Source organism: Branchiostoma lanceolatum, chromosome 13 (assembly GCF_035083965.1).
Source record: "Branchiostoma lanceolatum isolate klBraLanc5 chromosome 13, klBraLanc5.hap2, whole genome shotgun sequence".
In the NCBI taxonomy this organism is placed as follows: Eukaryota; Metazoa; Chordata; class Leptocardii; order Amphioxiformes; family Branchiostomatidae; genus Branchiostoma; species Branchiostoma lanceolatum.
This window is the reverse complement of record NC_089734.1, coordinates 3,773,738-3,792,650: the sequence shown is the minus strand read 5'-3', so window position 1 is coordinate 3,792,650 and position 18,913 is coordinate 3,773,738. Positions and strand designations below refer to the sequence as shown.

The 18,913-nt window shown below is 39.7% G+C and overlaps 1 protein-coding gene and 1 long non-coding RNA gene across 3 annotated transcripts in view; both read right to left on the bottom strand.

Annotated features, from left to right (window-relative positions):
• On the bottom strand, positions 1-1,418 carry LOC136446960 (uncharacterized). The gene is made up of 2 exons (XR_010757677.1): positions 1,029-1,418; positions 1-441 (listed from the first exon to the last, which is right to left on the bottom strand). It is a non-coding gene; the product is annotated as an uncharacterized lncRNA (long non-coding RNA).
• A 9,150-nt stretch (positions 1,419-10,568) lies between these two features.
• The window catches only part of LOC136446929 (sterol regulatory element-binding protein cleavage-activating protein-like), a 32,670-nt gene continuing 24,325 nt past the window's right edge, over positions 10,569-18,913 (bottom strand). For both annotated transcript variants that reach the window (XM_066445590.1, XM_066445589.1), the window contains exon 25: positions 10,569-14,985. In XM_066445590.1, the coding sequence (XP_066301687.1) occupies positions 14,803-14,985 (183 nt within the window). In that variant the 3' untranslated portion in view covers positions 10,569-14,802. The remainder of the gene's footprint in view (positions 14,986-18,913) is intronic.

Below are 18,913 nucleotides of genomic sequence, written 5' to 3'. Positions count from 1 at the left end.
TCGACCACACATCATTGGTTTATCAACTGCATTGCTTCATGTTGCTCAAACCACATTCATTTTAGCAAATTCTAAGTGATTACATAATTCAATATATAATGTATGATTATATAATATTTGATTATACAATTTGATATAATTTATATAATTTAATAATTTTGATTATATAATTTAAATTTGATATATATATATAAGATAGAGTATAATTAGATTGGTCATGTATTCGGGTAAACATCGACAAGTGAAAGATTGGAATTCAGTTGATGACTACAGACTGAAGATGTTACAGGTTAAATTCACTGATCAACTGTCTGGATAGGTGGGGCTGTGTTTGGATGTGCAGGAGTTGATGCAGGTTGCTGGTTGGATGAGGCTTGTCACATGATGCAGTGTTAGCACAATGGCATTTGGGATGGTGGCCTTCAGTCAGTCATCACTGGACTGCAATGAAAACAAATGTGGAAGGTTTGCCATCAGCATCCAGTGAAATTGTAACACTGGTAATACACCTAAAATTGTCACCAAAGTACACAAATCAACAATCTGTTTGGTACCATCTATTCATGTGAAATAAGTTTGCATTTTATATATAGGGGACAGAGGAATAAACGCTCACTGAATATCAAAGCCATAACAACACGATGGAATTTGTCAAAGCAAGACATTAATTTACCCGAGTGAATAGTCTGTATCTTTTCTCTACTTATTGATGTTCATCATTATGCTCCTAGTGCTCTAAAGGCGTTTATCAGACAACTTCACACACTGTACCCCAAAAAATGTAATATAATTCCCAAAGTAGCCTACAGAAACATTCCGGTAAAGTGACCACTATGTTTAGACCAACTGCAAGCTTGGCTCTTTATTGTTCATGAGATCTGCTTTTTGTGTGCATTATTAACACACCTTGACATAAAGTGCACGGTATATGTGTACCTGGTATTGACATCCTACCTGAGCGTAATGTTAAAGCTACACATGTTAATTTGGGTGGATTATCAATAATTATTTATTCAAAAGACACCTACCTGCCAAGGCTGATAGTTTGATCGTGGTTTTCCCGATGTGATCACTACTGGTTACATCTTCATCCAACACAGTGAGAGTCAGGTCATCACCTATATACTTCACATCCCTGTTTCAAAGAAAAAGGATATGCTGATGACTTATTAGAGCACATACATGAAAAAAAAAACATGCTGAAATGTGTTATTGTACACATTGGCACATACTTATCATGTCACATCTTGTTGGCTGTTCCTTGTATTATAGCAGCTATAACTTTAGTATCTATTTTCTCAAAAATTACAATGGGGTGACAGAACACAACTGAACACACAGTGTCTGAAGAAGACTTGGTTGATGATACCATTTTGAAAGTTACCTATCAAATGTATGTAAATTGGACTTTATTCATTATCTGGCAATAACTACACTCAGATACAGGAAACACCACCTGCACTAGATAACCCATACCACAGTAAACAAACTGGAAACTATTAGGAAAGTGAATCATAATAGAGCAGAGCACTGGATAACTCATCAGGTTTGAAAAAAACGTGAACGTTTGATCATTTCAAGATAGATTCATGGAGATAACTTACTAATAGTATGGGGTATTAATACCAACTTAGTTTGTAAAATACACATTTCAAAATATGGACATGATTTATGTTAGCACAGAAATCACAAAATGTGGGCAATCATTGGACTCTAACCCCCCTGTATATATCCCATGAAGTTTGACATGTTGTAATGGGAATAGTCAATTTTTGCAATGGGGGTGATTTGGGAAATATATAGTCTATATCTGTGTGGAGAATAGATTTGGGGTTCAGATATTCACTGTGATGTCTTCTGGCCTCAAATACTTATACTTTAAGGCATTATGCCTGTTTGCGGGCATACCTTTATACTAGTTTAGTACATAGTCATGGTGCAGACTTCAGGGGGTAATGTACAGGGGGGGGGGGTAATATTTAAAAAAATACATTTTGATGTTCAGATAGACCGTCTCCATATTTCTAGGTGCGTATTTCAGCAAAAACGTCACTTTTGCAAAATAGAAAAATTTTGAAAAAGGGGAAAAGTCCATCGTGGAAATGGTGTAGACAAGAAGGCTGAGGTGGTTTGGACACGTCATAATAGAAGACTCCCCCACAAACATTAGTCTACAAAGCCTACAGCCAGGAGTTTGCCACCCCAAGACCCAGGGGAAACCACCTAGTAAGCGATAGACGGACCAGATTGTGAGTGACACTGGATTAAACAATCATGTAGCGGAGGCTATTGCACGGGATGGGGCTTCCTGGAGGAAACTCGTGGAGAGCAAGGGGCTAGTTACTGGCCTTAAGGCACTTAGACAGGTAGGCAGGCAGGCAGAAAAATCTTACCTGTTATCCTCAACTTCCCACTTGTGGCATCTGAAGGCTTCCATTCACTCTTCAGGTGCACCCTGCCGGCCTTCTTCTACAAACACAACGTGCATCATGCTGACAATTAGGATACATATTATATATGCAGATATGATATTTATATGTTGTAACTTACATTTTCTCATCAAAACCACTTCAAAGCCACAGTAACCCATTTCCTGGGTTCTAAAACATTCAGATGACAACAGAAAGCCCTGAGCTCGAAAAGATAAAACCAATCCGGGACCTGAAACTCACAGTGTTTGGTACAGTAACTTTAAACTTTCTATTATTTATTCATTTATTTCTTTTTGGTAATTCTTAATCTGTCTTGCTATCTATTATAGTCTCTTGATCGTGACTACCTTGCTCCTCAGCCTTTCATTTGGTTTAGACACTGACATGAGAAGACAATATCCAATGATAACAGAAACAAGCAGGTTTATGTATCATTTTCTGTATGTAAACAAAATGAATTCATAAAAAGAAATACCCCCTTCCATTAACTATGATATATTGATGTAACACTGGAAGGATGATTTAATCTTACCCCTTTGTACTGTATTTCAACCCAATCATCAAAGGAAGCGAAGGAAGGGACGACCACAGCAAGGATCACAGCAAAGGTGAACATGAGACGGATGGCCATGATGTTTCAGTGTCTTGACAAACTTATAACTGACAAAAAAAATGAAACAAAAATCACTATGCATTCAAGTTTGATATCTAGTTGGTCAGGCATGTGTTCAATATGAATATGATTATTTGTCTGCCTGCAGTGCGCTGAGACTCTTGTGAATAATATTTGCGAATTGGTAAATATTATGAAGAGACAAATTTTCCTCCAACTAAACCATTGGACTTCAAGTTGGTGACTAAATGGTAACTTTATTAGATGTTTCCTAATAGCATGTGTATGTTTAACAAAGATTGCTTGCCTAATTGATTGAAAGACATCAGTGTTACAAAATATTAAGGAAAAGCAATTATTGATATAAAAACATGGATATCTCACAGATAGTATCTGTAGGTCGCTGACCCCTGTATCTGTATCATTCTGTATCTGTATAGCCGGTATAACTGCCCTTCGGTGTAACGCACCAGCTTTACAGCAAGGCATAAGGCCTTATTAATGCTGTAAGTCCCCCAGATGCTGCCCCAACAGTGGCCCCGACAATGCAAGTGGCCCCGACCTGTCTAATGACCCAACATCATTTTTTTACAGCCAAGAAGTGAAATACAACAAGGATTATATATAATAGTACTTTTTACATTTCAAAGCTTAAAAACATGTTTTGCAACCAATAGTCACGGTGGTAGAATTGTCGCGACTAAAAATGAACATAGAACTCACCACAATGAAGTCTCGAGAGAATTGGTCTTGTCCTGGTGACAGTACTGTCTCTCGGTCCTCTCGACCCAAACTGTACAGATCAGATACAGAGCATTTCAAATGTGTGGAACAAACCATAGATAATGTACTAGCCTTATCGGTACCAATTGATTTGTCTTCTTTTTTTACACAATTAATCTAAAACAATTGTTCATAGTTTTCATTTTTTTTGACATTCTTTCATTTTTCAGTGTTCAGTATTTTAATTTCTGAAAAACGCAAAAACTCACTCCTACAATTTATCATGATTGTGACATATAATGACTTTTCTGAAGGCAAATGGTGGATTCCAGTAACCATTTGGTAACCACATTTTGTAAAAAGTGCGGCGCTGTAAACCGGAGGTTTGATGATAATACACTATGACAACGCTGCCTATCTTCCAGCTGATATGTTCCCAATCTTGTCAGCTGCATTTATCAACAACATCTTCTGTTTGTAACTGCCAGAACTCACTAATAGGTTAAAATACATTAAAGTTTCAAAACCTATACCAAACTTGAGACTTAACTGAAATGTACTGCGTTTTATCTTTGACGAGCAGTGCTTCTGATTAATCAGTTAATTTTGTGACCAGTTTTACATTGTTTGGGCTCGGATGGGTAGTACGTATATGTTCAAAGAGGCGAGTATAGTTTCAGTGGGTGTGCACATGTAGTTTTAACTACCTGCTAGAGGCACAAGCAAAGGGTCGCCCTAATCTCCCAGGATAGATATCAGTTTTTGTTACCGAAGGATTATCTGGAACGTCATCCGCTACCATTTTTCTGTTTTTTAACTAAAATGGTCCCAGGCACCATCTGAGATGCCCTAGTTTGTGTGAGATACTGAATCATGTTTTCCTGATAATAATTCAAAATTCGTTGAAACTTCTTGAATTTTGAAGGATACTCTGAAAATTTGTAAGATCCAATCAACATGGAGTCTAATCATTATCACAATGCTAATTTGAACTTCTTGGTGAATACACACTGATTCACGAGTTAATCTAAGAATGATAATCTTACAGTGGTGTCCGCAATGACCAAAGGACTAATCGTTATTGTGGTAGGAACAAACTTTTGAAGGACAGGAACTGCAGCCCAACTCACTGCTTGACAACTATAGAATTCCCAGACCAGAACATTTGCAATATTCAACAGTAGCGCACGGTATCAATAGTTAGAAAGTTTAAACAATAATTACTGTACCATTAAACATTCATTAATCACTGTATATTTGCACCCTGGATGTTCTTTCAACCTAATGTTGCAAACAACAAAACTGTAACAAGCTTAGGACTCTGGCTGCACAACTGCTTTTAACAACAAACTCTAAGGCAAACAAAACAACGATGCAGGCAAGCGCTACAAATTTGTAAATAACATGTCAAAATAAGTGACTGCAAAATCAGAATTTCTTTCCATAACATGAAACAAAATTGCTACACCATGAGAAGACATATTTGCGTCAAACGCTCCAAGTCTTAACTCTAAAACTCTTCTCTTAGGTCTACAAAAAAATGTTGAAACAACCCATGAAAAATGCTTCAACATGTCCGCGATTTTACTAACTAAAATGCCAAATCACAGAAAAAGAATCATTCTACAATTTACATTACCCCAAACATGCCTGTGCACAAGTGTAGGGAAAGACAGTACTCAGATGTCTCAACCGTGGGAAGTTGCATGGCAGCAATTATGGTAACACAACGTCCTAAATGATAATCGGACCACCACTGGCACAGGACTCGCAGCTTTTTTTGGTTTCAACTAAACATCATATCAACGTGACCATAAAAAAAGTCAGGAAAGAAACATTCGGCACAATCGAAAACCCATTCCATCATGTGGTAGCAAATTTGGGCAAAAAGGTTTCAAAAGGTTTTGAGGACATACGGTGAAAACAAACAATGAGTCATGACCCAGATGCATACTGATAAGATGCTCCCTCTTACTCACCGACTGGGTTAATTTTCCCAAAGAAACCAGGCACGAGTAGAAACTAATTTCTTGTGTCTTGCCAGAACCTCTAAAGAAAACCTCCATTTAGATTCAGCATTTGGTCTTTCTTAAAATTCAATCACGGGCGCCCACGTGAAAGCAAGTCGTCCTTCGTCGGTGAAGTTGACTTCTGCTGTGATAGCACGAGTGATTCAGGCAACTCGGAAATGTTCTCGACCAGAGATTTATTCTCAAATCCACAGATGTACAGGAATGTTCCAGTAGTGATGACAATAACATGGACAGTTCTTCTCACTCTGCGACTAAGTCAAAGTCATATGAATGTCGGTGACCAAGAAACGTAATTTCTAAAGATCGGACTTCTCTAAGCTGCTGCCCCCGTTTCTCGGAGCGGTCCAAGTCAGCTGTGAGAGTCTTCTCCAAAGAAACCTTTGTTCCGAAAAAACTTGCAACAAACACGAGTACCTCTAACAACTTGTCTCCTCTCTCAACAAGGGTCTGTCTAAATGGAGTGTTCACATACTATAATCTTCTTGTAGTTTTGAAATCAGTTTCTAAAAGTTACAAAATAGAAGACTCCACCACCCCGAGAAGGCAACAAGAACCCATTGTAAGCCAACAAGCCACAAACAGGATGACCGTACAAGCCCGAGAAGACAAAGATTTAAACCAAACCAACAAATTACGAATACTAGTCGACTTTACAACCCTAAGAAGGTAAAGAGAACCCAAATCAAGTCACCACAAGTCACAAATAGGACAACTCTACAACCATTACAAGACAAAGAGAACTGAAAATAAGATCCAGAGAAGGAAGACAACATATCACTCACCTGGTCTGATGTGACGACGATGAAGTCTTCGATGCAGCTGCTACAGAGGCAACGGCTTGCAGAAAGATGGCAAAATGGCAGCAGACAAGCCTTTTTATACAGTTATGAAGTTATAAAACATTATTATTTTTGTCTTCGACCAATCAGAGTCCTGCTTGCATCAGACCGCCGGAAGAAGATAGCCATCTGATCCAATTGGAGAGAAGGATAGATAATCTACAGAATATTATATGATTGTAATGAGGGTCAGGGTGTGTGACCCCTAGCAAGTGGTTCCGGTGGCGTGTCAGCATTAAGGTTTTCATGACATTGCGCAATGGAACGGGAGGTTCGTACTGTCCACGTGGACTGCTGCGTGTGCATACTTTGTGTAGAAATTATCCAGTGTAGCTTACAGTGTGGGTGTCCTCCTGTTTTGACAGTAAAATCTCTAGTACTTTGTTTTGTACCAAAAGACTGTCCAAGGACATTTCACAATCATGGACTTTGAGCCTGCTATTTTTTAAATCCCAAATTGAACGACAAAATAGTCTACAACTTATCATACATTATGCCCTTCAATGACGTGCTGTAAATGCGCTACATAGTATGAAGGAACCCTATAAGACCTTCTATATACAATTTATTTCTTTGCACTTATTATCGTGGGCCAAATCATGACAATACGAAAAGCGGACTGCATAAAAATAACTATAGTTCTAACTGGTGACATACACTGAATAAGAACCAAGATGATAGTGTCGCCAGTGTGACGAATCGATTTGACAATCAGACATCGTCGAGTTATAAAGATTAAGTTTGCCACGTCTCAAGTATCTATGCTATTGGTGATGATGAACAGGTGAGTTGTGATGGACAGGTGTATTGACAATCTTAACTTCATATGTAAATGTTACGCACATACGCACTTATCTTTTTTAAGGGCGTGACGTTTCGTCCCTGGTTTGAGAACACACTTGTATGATAGACAACGACATAATTGTGATTTTGTGGAAATTTTATGGAGCCAGTCTTTGTAAACACCAACAAAAGTCAGACTGAAAAGTCTGCCGGTTGTATAATAAAGATCCAATCCAATTCAATGGTGCTCCTAACCCAGTGAAAACATCAATTCAATGGTAGGAAAAACGTAGCTCACAAATTGCATACTGCAGTGGTACAGATGATCATGAGCAGAGTATACAAGTCATATAGGAGAGCACTAAGCAGCAAACAATACGTGCATATTAAACCTCAGAAGAGCTACATGCAACGACACCGTAAAAGCAATAGTCTCATTTTATGTAGAAACCTCTAACGACACTGACCTGGAATTGCGGTATGTTGAGAGAGCTCGAGGGTGACTATAGGTATACCCGAGGTACAATGTAAGTGACTGACGTTAGTATCACGTTGGATAATACTGACAAGGGATCCGTACCAAATCTTATTGATATGTACCAATATTGACCAATAATTCATGGCATTACATTGCTTTAGCCTCAAGAATCAAACATCTACTAGTCTTGGAGAATTGCAGTCAGCGTCTGTCTGTGAGCCATCTTACACTACAGTGACAGGGCTTGAAATGATCCCCCCACTTGTAATCTACTATTCCAATGAAAAATGATTGCAGGTAAAAATGTAAACAACAGAGAAATGTGCAGGCTGAAAAATTCATTCTCTAGAATCCGTACCATGAATCACAAGTTTGATGCTACACGTGCGTGTAGTTTCCAACTCGCACGGATTCCCCTTTCAGAACCTAGTTTTCAATACCATAATTTGCAAGTCATATCTGCCATGATATCTTTTTTTACAAAGCTATGCATTGTGATGAAATATAATGTTGTACCCCGCCTATTCTAGCTCTGATTCACTCCTCTGATCGCTACATTTGAGACCAGAATTGCCGTAAGTTAAGGTTAAAATCCTTCCCACATCATTTGGTGTATAGAGGCGGTGCCTATCTTCCTTTCCATAGCCCTTGGGCCACGCAGGTTTCTACAGTAAGTTAAAGTCGTTACATTACTAATGGATTATTTGTGTAGGCAGACCTTGGCTGGGAAACACAAGTTGACCACGTTGTGAAGTCAGGTAATAGAAAACTATTTCTGCTCCGTCAACCTTTCTCGAGAAGATCTGCTGACTTATTACAAGACCATGGTTAGACTGGCTTGCGAGTATGCCGTCCCTGCTTGGCATACGGGTCTTACAAGGGAACAGCGAGCGAGGATCGAGACCATACAGAAAAGGGCTTGCCAGACAATACTTGGACCCGCATATTCATCCTACACCGATGCATGCAAAGTTCTAGATCTACCTACTCTAGATAGCCAACACGGCCAGCTGTGCTTTAACTTTGCTAAACACCTGCTACATTCAGAGACTTTTAGAGACTGGCTACCTCCATACCGCGGTGAGATCAGTGGCAGAACAACACGATCATCACAACTACTTGACACTATCAAAACCCGAACGGACAGGTACAAAAGAAGCCCCATCCCATACATGTATATGACCAACCTTATAAATGAACTGTACACATTAAGTCATGCCAACAACTGAAGGCCTCAGACCTCTTCTAGTTTTTTAAGTTCTATGCGCCTAGTGATTAATGTGTTACTGTGTCTTTTAACGAAATGTGGGAATGCTTCTATGCATGATTGTAGTGAATCGATATCTTACTATCGTCTGTATTGAATGACATGTGCAATGATGCGTTTGAAGATAACGATTCAATTTGTAGACGAGTAGATAAAATGAATCATCCAATGGAAATTGTGATTTTAGAACAACTGACTGTAACCTTTTGGTCCACTCACACCGGGGCATGCCCCTGCTCTTTTTTGAAAGATGTGGTGGGTTCTCTTACGTGTTCAAGGTGTGACTCTCCTCAAACACGGGACCTCCATTTAACGTCCTATCCGAGGGACGTCCCCAACTCTAGAGGAGCTAGGTACTCATTTACACCTGAGTGAAGTGAGGAAAGTCGTGTTAAGTGCCTTTCCCAAGGGCACAACGTCGGGGCGCAAGTTCGGACATGTCTCTGGGCACAACCTGGGATCAGATCCCGGGCCCCATTGTTTGACAGCCGCACGCTCTACACTTGCACCACATGACGCCACAACTTCCATCCTCTTTCTCAAAAGTGTTGAGTCATAAGCAGATAAAGTACATGTAGTTACACACGATTTTTTAATTGTCGTTGGTATGACCCGACCGGGGTTTAAACTCCTGACCTTCCGAATGGAAGTCTCTGTCGTTTTTTAAAAATCATTAGGTGGCCGACTACTCTCTCTTCGCAGCCAGGGGCTGAATTGCGAGGAGCTTATAATTGGCGGGGCTAGATCGCAAAGGCCTAAAGCGACTGCCATTCAGGGCTAACACAGGTGACCTCAATATGACAATTGCTCCATATGCGGTCATAGGACTGTAATTTTTTATTATAATAACCACTCACACCAGGAAGGGTCCCTACTCTTTTTGATAAGTGCGGTGGGTTCTTTAACGTGCTCAAGGTGTGGCTCTCCTCAAACACAGGACCTCAATTTAAAATCCTATCCGAGGGACCTCCATAACAGAAGCTAGGCAGTTTATTTACACCTGATTGTGTGAAGTGAGGAAAGTCGTGTAAAGTGCCTCTTCCAAGGTTACAGACACGACTATTACAGACACGTGTAGGCTGTGCATATTGGAAAAAATCATTTGATTTTGTTTCTTGAAAAACACCAATCTTGAAAGTGTCATAAGTAAAGGGCAGGGAATAATAGAGGTTTGTTTGTATAACCCGTAGCTTGCAGTGTTGAACAGGACGGAGCTGTTATCAAGCCTCAGATCTGTTGGTTTAACTGTCAACACTTCCATCTAAAAAGGGATGGGAAAGATAGTTAATCTCTATCCCTGAGAAAAGCACTGCTGAATCCCCTTAGCTGTAACTGAGGGTGTGTTACAGTGAGTCAGGTACCTTTTAGTTATCAAAATAAAGTTTACAACGAGAATGACATTGTTTTACCCACCTTCGTTTATTTTCAGTAATACCAATTTTTTTGATTTAGCTGGAACAACCAACTGCAACTTTTTCCAATCAAAAACTACAATTTTTTGACAGCGATCAGAATAAACAGTAGGAACTATCCTGATACATGTAACTTTCATTCTTCTGTACAAACTTTAAGAATATTTATTAGAATTTAGATTGTGCCATTATCACAAAAAGTTCATTCCTTAATTAACATGTAGCCTCAATTAACATGCCTTAAACTAGAATTAATTTAATACAAATATTCTGTACACTCTTATAACCCTTTCTTCAAGTTGGTAACAATTTTACAAAAACATATCAAAAAGACATAATTTGTCATTAAAAAAGTGCAAAAATAATTTAAGGAACAAAAACATGATTGTCTTTAGTTAGTACTTACAAAGTTCAATGTAGAAAATAAACACATGTCTCTCAGCATTGCCTGAAAATACTGAAAGTATGAAAATAAGTTTGATATAATCCCTTGAATTTTGGTCTACAAATTTAAGCATCAACATTGGCCTCGGTTAGTGCCTATTGAAGGGTGAAGTATTTTAACCAAAATTATTTTCAAGCAAGATTATTCTTATATTTAGGAATGATACAGGGCTCTGCTTCTTTTTAACAAGGCCTCTCACCATTACAAACATACAGAAACAACAAAGGTGAGCTAATGTTTTGAGGAGAACAAGTAAAACAGGTGGAAACGTTCTTTTAATTGTAAAATGTCCAAGTGAGATTTTTAGTACCGTAATTGATCCATACTATAATGCGCCAGGAACAGTCTCTTCTGTGCAAAATATCTCATCAAAACACTTCAATCTAGACCCCGAATAGGAATACATGAAATTTAAATAGGTCATGTCGGTAAAGTATTCCTCCCAAAAGTAGCATTTCTCAATTTGCAACAGATGATTTTAAACTTTGTTCATTGATAATAGAAGGTCATTCGTTGATAATAGAAATTTTCAGAAGAACAGTTTTATGCAACATTTACGCATTTTCAACATTGTAACACCTTTGATATGGTTATAATCTGATGTCATAACATATAGTGGCTAAACCTTTTTATTTTCTTTGTCAGTGAGAGCAGCATCTGCCAAAAAATAATGCATGTGTCAGGGAAGAGATTGCGATCTGGCAGAACTGCCGATTCTGCCAGTAGAGATCCAGATCAGAGTCTGTAAATTTGAAAATATTCCCTTAAATTAGTTAAAAGACAGACAGAACTTTTTAACTGTTATTCATGGCACTTAGATTGACATAAAATTTAGCATTTATAGCTGAGAGACCATCCTAACACATTCCTAGCATCCTCCCTGATTGGAGTCTCTGTCAACAGAGCCTACAACTGGGATCTCTACTAGTAGAATTGCCAATTCTGCCCAATCAAAATCTCTAACCATACATAGTACATGCTTTTCTAGTAGCATGCTGTATAGTAAATATTCACTGACAGTAAGCCTTATAATTAGATCCTCTTAATCATGTATGCGACATATTCAATTCAATACACTTGTCTGAATTGCACCTCAAAAAATGCACAACGAATAAGTGAATATTGTAAAATAAATGCCTTTTACTGAATTGCACCGCACAAGACACAATGGATGCACAATGAATTTGTAGTGAATACTGTTAAAATCCTCCCACACCATGAGGTGTATAGGGCGGTGCCCATCTCCGTTTCATAGCCCTGGGCCACACTGTGGTGCAATCACTACAGCAGGGGGCTAGTCCACTGGCAGTGGAGTGTGTTTAACTTCCATACTGTTTCAGAATTACAGTCAAACCTGCCCAAGGCGACCACCCGGGGGACCGAGCAAATACGGTCGCGATGGACAGGTGGTCGCCATGAAGAGGATTCCACTCATAACATGTTTCCAGGTCGAGGTGTTCAAATCCAGTGTACTACGTAGATGGATGGGAAATTATGTGATTTTAGACAGCATGACCCCCACCAGGTTCAATTCTCATACTATTAGACAGAAAGATCCTACAGAAATTACATTTTCTGTTATCGTTGTAATATTTGTATACTGGTACATCGTGCACAAATTTTCGTCATAATTTTGACTAAAAAACAATGTCTGCCTCTATGATCTCGCAGCGCCCTCCCGTATTCACACGTTACGTTAAGAGTACACACAGCCACATAAAATCAAGGTTTTAAGGCCTAAGAAAAATCCCTAGAAAACACCTGCTGACCCAAGCCTTCTTTTGGGCGCCGACCGCTGGATTAAAGCAGCAAAAAATTTTCGATCTGACAACTGAAGATGCACGGAAAACGGAAAGTTGTGATACCGCCGCCGAGCTTGCGACCGCATCGAAAGGTAACAGTCCAGCTGAACGCACAGCGTCGGCGATTACAAGCAAGCAACGCTCAATAAAGGTTTGTGAGAGTCATGGAAATAAAAAGAGAATAAGAATATTCATAAATAACGAGAGTATTCTAAATGTTCCTACACAGAAGCGTCATGTTTTAGAAAGGTCAGCGTTATGCCGCGCTGAAACCAAGATGGCGTCGCAAACCAAGGAACAACATTTCTCGACCGACGTTTTGCCCTCCGCGAAGTCGTTTTCCGGCAGAATTTAGTAAGACAGAGACACATTTTTGTTGAAAATACAAGAAATGGATAGTAATTTCTGTGAAATCTGACTTTTTGACGCCATGCACTATGTGATCGTTTTGAAAATTGAGTTCAAACCGAACCGAGCTTGCGGTAAACCAAGGACCTCCTTGGGTAAACTAAAAGATTACGATGGGCGCAACAACATCGATATTTAAGTATTCACAAACATTTGTATTTTGTAATGTTTATAGTGGGAACGTTTTATGAAAACACTTCATGGAGGAATTGATGCTATTCATATATTTTTGTCCGTCAGAGTCTTAAAAACATTTCCGCGAAATCCGACAGCAAAATCCGATGTTACCATACGCTGGAAAACGGTCACCATGGGCAGGGATTGTGCTCTGTGCAGTCCCTATTCGTGGCGGTCGCGTTGGACGGGTGGTCGCCTTGGGCAGGCCGCTTAATGCTTGTGCCTATGAGGAAAATTTTCGGGACCGAGAAGAAGCGGTCGCCATGGCCAGGTGGTCGCGTTGAAAAGGTGGTCGCCTAGGCAGGTTTGACTGTATGTACCATTTTTATAAAGTCTTTGGTATGACTCAATGCGCCTCTTGTCCAGAGGTGTCCTACCCGGGGCTTCAACCCGGGCCTTCTGGTCCAAGTAATTTGAACCAGATGTGGCTAGTAACACCCGGGACACCCCAGTGAATACTGTAAATGCCATTAAATTAGTGGGGATTTAATTTCACAGTAGGGAGTACAAGGAGTACAAGTTTGCGGTTGAAACCAGGTGGTACATACAAGGTGGGCAGAAGACAGAACAAGTATTTTTGCGGTGGGTTTAAGTTCGCGGAGAAGAGGTTACTGCGAAAACCATGTACATTAATTTAAACCACCACAAAAATTTCAACATACAGTACATATGGTTGTGCACAGAAAATTGGACATCATATCGTTTGATATGAGAGTTGGATATGAGGCCAATCTCCAAGGAGATATTGGACTTCAAGGCGAAATCATATATTTTTTTTTGCCTCCCCTTTAAGGAAGGCCCTTTGTAACAAAAACTGGGAACTAGAGAGATGATATAATGTTGCATCCCAACTTCTGCCTGTCCAAGATTGATATTGGCACACAACCAGTCAACCATCAACTTTGACACAAAATGACACTGACATATTCAAATTCAGATTAACAGTCTTAAAAATGGTGCAAAGTCAAAGCAGGAATGTTTTTCAAATTCTTTCGACTCACATAACTTCCCTACAAGGATTGCATGATATGAAATACATGTAGGTGTAAATTAAAGTCAACTCCTATAAAATTCTGCCACGTACCCTGAGACGGTCATACATAAAAATATGTGAATCTAAAGAGAATCTAAATGTAGCATCTCTTAATCACCAAGGTATGAACACTTCAAATATGCAGGTGCTCAAAATATTTTGGGGAAGGCCTAGATGACACCGATGTTTTTCTTTAATGTAGTGGTCAAAGGGTGCCTGAGAGAATCAAGAGAGTAGACAACTTGACATTTTACTGATTGCGGAAGTGGTATACATGTATGTTATGTTGTTCCTCCAAGCATGTTTGTCAACTTAAAGACAAGAAGTCCGAAACCTTCGCAAACGAATCCTTCCCGCTCATTCAGCCTTTTCCAGTACGGAAGGAAAGTGCACGACTCGGAGTTGGTTGCCATAGTTACAGATGACGGATGACCCGTAGATGACCTGGACTTGGCGTACGAACTGCGATTGGTCGTTGTCTCCGAGAAGAACCGTTCTGAGGTGCTCTCCGCGAAGAATATTCCACAGATACAGACAACCCTGTAGGGAAAAGAAACAATTAGGACTTATCATGATGCATTAAGACACCAGAGACCCTCAGGATCGAGATGTGGAAGAGGAGTGACCCGAACAACAACAGGGCACTCCCACCCCCCAGTGAGTCCCTGCCCCCGGGGGCCGACTTGCCCAGAAGGAACTGGGTTGCCCTGAACCAGGCAAGGACAAAGGTGGCCAGGACAGGTGACAACCTGCTACGGTGGGGGGAGGCCAACAGTGCAGCCTGCGGCTGCGGTGAGGACCCCCAAACCCTGCAACACCTGATAAACAGCTGCAGACTCTCATCTACCTGCACAGACTCAGACCTGCGGGAAGCAAATGAAGTTGCACTGAACTGGATAGAGATAAACGACAAGCTATGATGATTAGGAGATCATCTCTCTTCTTTTTCTTTATACTATCAACTTAAAGGAGTCCTAAACTCCAGAGGGGGGAGTTATTTTCCAATAGATAATAATTTTAGGAAGTAAAAATGAATACTAATATTACAGTATACGATAAAGTACCCACTAGTCCTGTACGCATCAAAAAGGTTTGAGTATTCTACTTAATTCCCCAGGTGATCCTCTATTTTCTAATTAATTAAATCAAACAACCTCAGCCTATGCCTGAATACAATGTACCTGACAAGGCCTGACAAAAGTTAAGTTACACAAAGAATGTCAGGGGGCTTAAGAAAAAATTGTCTTGTTATGTGTTCCTTTACATGTACAGTATATCTTAATTCTTATTAACAACTGGCCTTCTTATTGTGCTTAACCCCCCTCATTCATGCCAAAAATATGAATGAAGAAGGATCCGAAGTGAATGTACGTATAGGGAATACATGGGTAGGGTCTGCACGGGTTTAGTGAGTTACATAATTATTATTTTACAAAACACACCTTGTGTAATTCACCACAAGCGGAATTCTGTAAAAAGTCAGCTGGTTATGTATTCATTGATACATAAATTTTTCTAGTGGAAAATAACACCCCCTTCTAGAGTTTAGGACTCCTTTAAGTATCAAGATTACGAAAGAAAACAATACAAGCAGTTAATACAGTTGGAACAATGATATCATGATTACAAACTGTTTTTGCCTGGTCACAATGAACTTCATTGTATGATAAGTTTGAAAAAGCATATTGAGGACATTGTTGGCACAGTTTTGGATAGTTACATGAATTATTGTACGAATATGATGGAAAAGGTCTTTCAAAATTCTTCAGAATCTTTATTGTTTTTTACTAAGAAACAAACAATACTAAGGACATGCATGGCATGAAAAACAACTTTAGTAGTTAACACACATGAATTAACTGCAGTACCGATAAGTAAACCCAACTGACAGTAATATGTGACAGAAAAGGTTTCCTTAACCTGCAGCATACATGTAACTCTCAGTGTTGAAAGGGTAACATAAAAAGTTGTGAAAGCAATTTAGAAGTATTTGTTTTTTTTACGTAAAGACCGACCGTGGGCACCCGTGATTGAATATCAAGAAAGGTTTTCTTTAGAGGTTCTGGCAAGACATAAGAAATTAGTTTCTACTCGTGCCTGGTTTCTTTGGGAAACTCAGTCGGTGAGTTAGAGGGAGAATTATCAGTATGCATCTGGGTCATGACTCATTGTTTGTTTTCACCGTATGTCCTCAAAACCTTTTGAAACCTTTTTGCTCAAATTTGCTACCATGGAATGGGTTTTCGATTGTGCCGAATGTTTCTTTCCTGCCTTTTTTTATGGTCACGTTGATATGATGTTTAGTTGAAACCAAAAAATGCTGCGAGTCCTGTGGTGGCCCGATTATCATTTAGGACGTTGTGTTACCATAATTGCTGCCATGCAACTTCCCACGGTTGAGACATCTGTCAGTATTGTCTTTCCCTACACTTGTGGACAGGCAGGCCTGGGGTAATGTAAATTGTAGGATGATTCTTTTTCTGTGATTTGGCATAGACCAAACAGTAATATTGGGGAGAGTGCAAACACAGGCAACACTTTAGTTAGTAAAGTCGTGGACATGTTGAAGCATTTTTCTTGGGTTTTTTCAACATTTTTTTGTAGAACTAAGAGAAGAGTTTTCGATCGTGTCTCCGTTGTTTCTTGATCAATTTCAATGCATTATATATTGTTGAAAAGCTTGAGTAATTTCCTTTCCTATGATACCCAACTCATTATGATTGCCATCTCATGAAGCGAGCGCCAGGCCTGCTTACGCGAGTGGGTTGTAGAAAAAAAGTGCCCAAATTTCCATGCTAGTGTCAAACACTCAGCACAGCCCCCAACCCATTTGTGATGGTGTCGTCCAGATCGGAAATGGAACCGTGTTTGGAGGAATGTTATGTTCACAGCTACAGATAAGAGAAGGTTTATTTTGACTTTTGATGGGTAAATGAAAGTGTGGGGGCAGCGAGGAGAACCCTATGCTGACTGTTGCACAGATAGACTGACCGTTAATTTGTTTGTTTCTTGGATCCAGAGTCAGTGTCATGGGGCAGTACAACGTTAACTGCCAGAGGAAAAAACAGGCTAATCATCCTAAGCAACCTTGATGTGTCAAGACATAGAGACACCTTTCTCCATCCAGTCACATTTCCTAGATCCTTACCTCTGCAATATGAGACTGGGTGCCATTCTGCAAGATGATAGTGCACGTCCATACAGAATGAGAGTCATTTCAGAACACCTCCAGTATGGCCAGGAATACAGAGGATAGAATGGCCCTCCTGCAGCCCAGATCTCAACACAATTGAACACAGTCTCAGACTCTGTGATCACTGATCAGCTTGGGCGAGCTGTACATGCAAGAATGATCAACAGAACAACACCAGGGGTGCCAAAGAATACAATCATACGAATTTTACGGAATACATACGAATTCTACGGAATACATACGAATTTTACGGAATGCATACGATCCATTACTAGAAACATACGATCCGTACGGAATACAAACGATCCATTACGCGGAATACATACGATCCGTACTAATTTGCTGGCCATCGCGCTAGCACCGAATCGAGCTTTGTCTGGTCCTCCTAGTTGGTCTAAGCCTACATCAGTCTTAATTTAGTGCAGCTTGGGATTTTTAGAGTTTATCCGGATGGGATACGCCATTATTAAGCTCATATAAGCTAAGATATCGTACGAAGAACTGGTTATCCTGAGTCCGCCATATTGAATTTGCCGCCGATGTCACGTGATCAGGACATTTCTCCAAATTAGTACGGATCGTATGTATTCTGCGTAATGGATCGTATGTATTCCGTACGGATCGTATGTTTCTGCGTAATGGATCGTATGTATTCCGTACGGATCGTATGTTTCTAGTAATGGATCGTATGTATTCCGTAAAATTCGTATGTATTCCGTAAAATTCGTATGTATTCCGTAAAATTTGTATGTATTCCGTAAAATTCGTATGTATTCCGTAAAATTTGTATGTATTCTTTGGCACCCCTGAACACTGGTCGACCTGCGACGACTCCTTGTGGAAGAATATTCAGGGACCGCGTAACAAAACTGGTGACAATTATGAGGAGGATGTGCCGGGCTGTGGTGACAGCGCATGGCGTGTGTACTCAGTATTAAGCCACCTTCATCATAACTTAGGCTCCTTTACGCATTTTCTTGGTTGGTTTGGATGAAGACTAACCTTGGCTTTCACATTAATGTGTTTTGTTGATTCAAGTTTCATATTTACCTCGTGCACAAGCCACGTACCAGCAGAAGAAAGAAATACTGAATTGAGCGATTGACTTTAGTAGGGTAATCTGGGCACTTTTTTAATGTGACCCACTCACATAAGCAGGTCTGGTGCTCGTTCCATTAATTAACAATCATTATAAGTTTTGTATCAGGGGAAAGAAAATCACACAAGCTTTTCAATGGTACATAAATTATTTGCAATTGATCAAGAAACAACGGG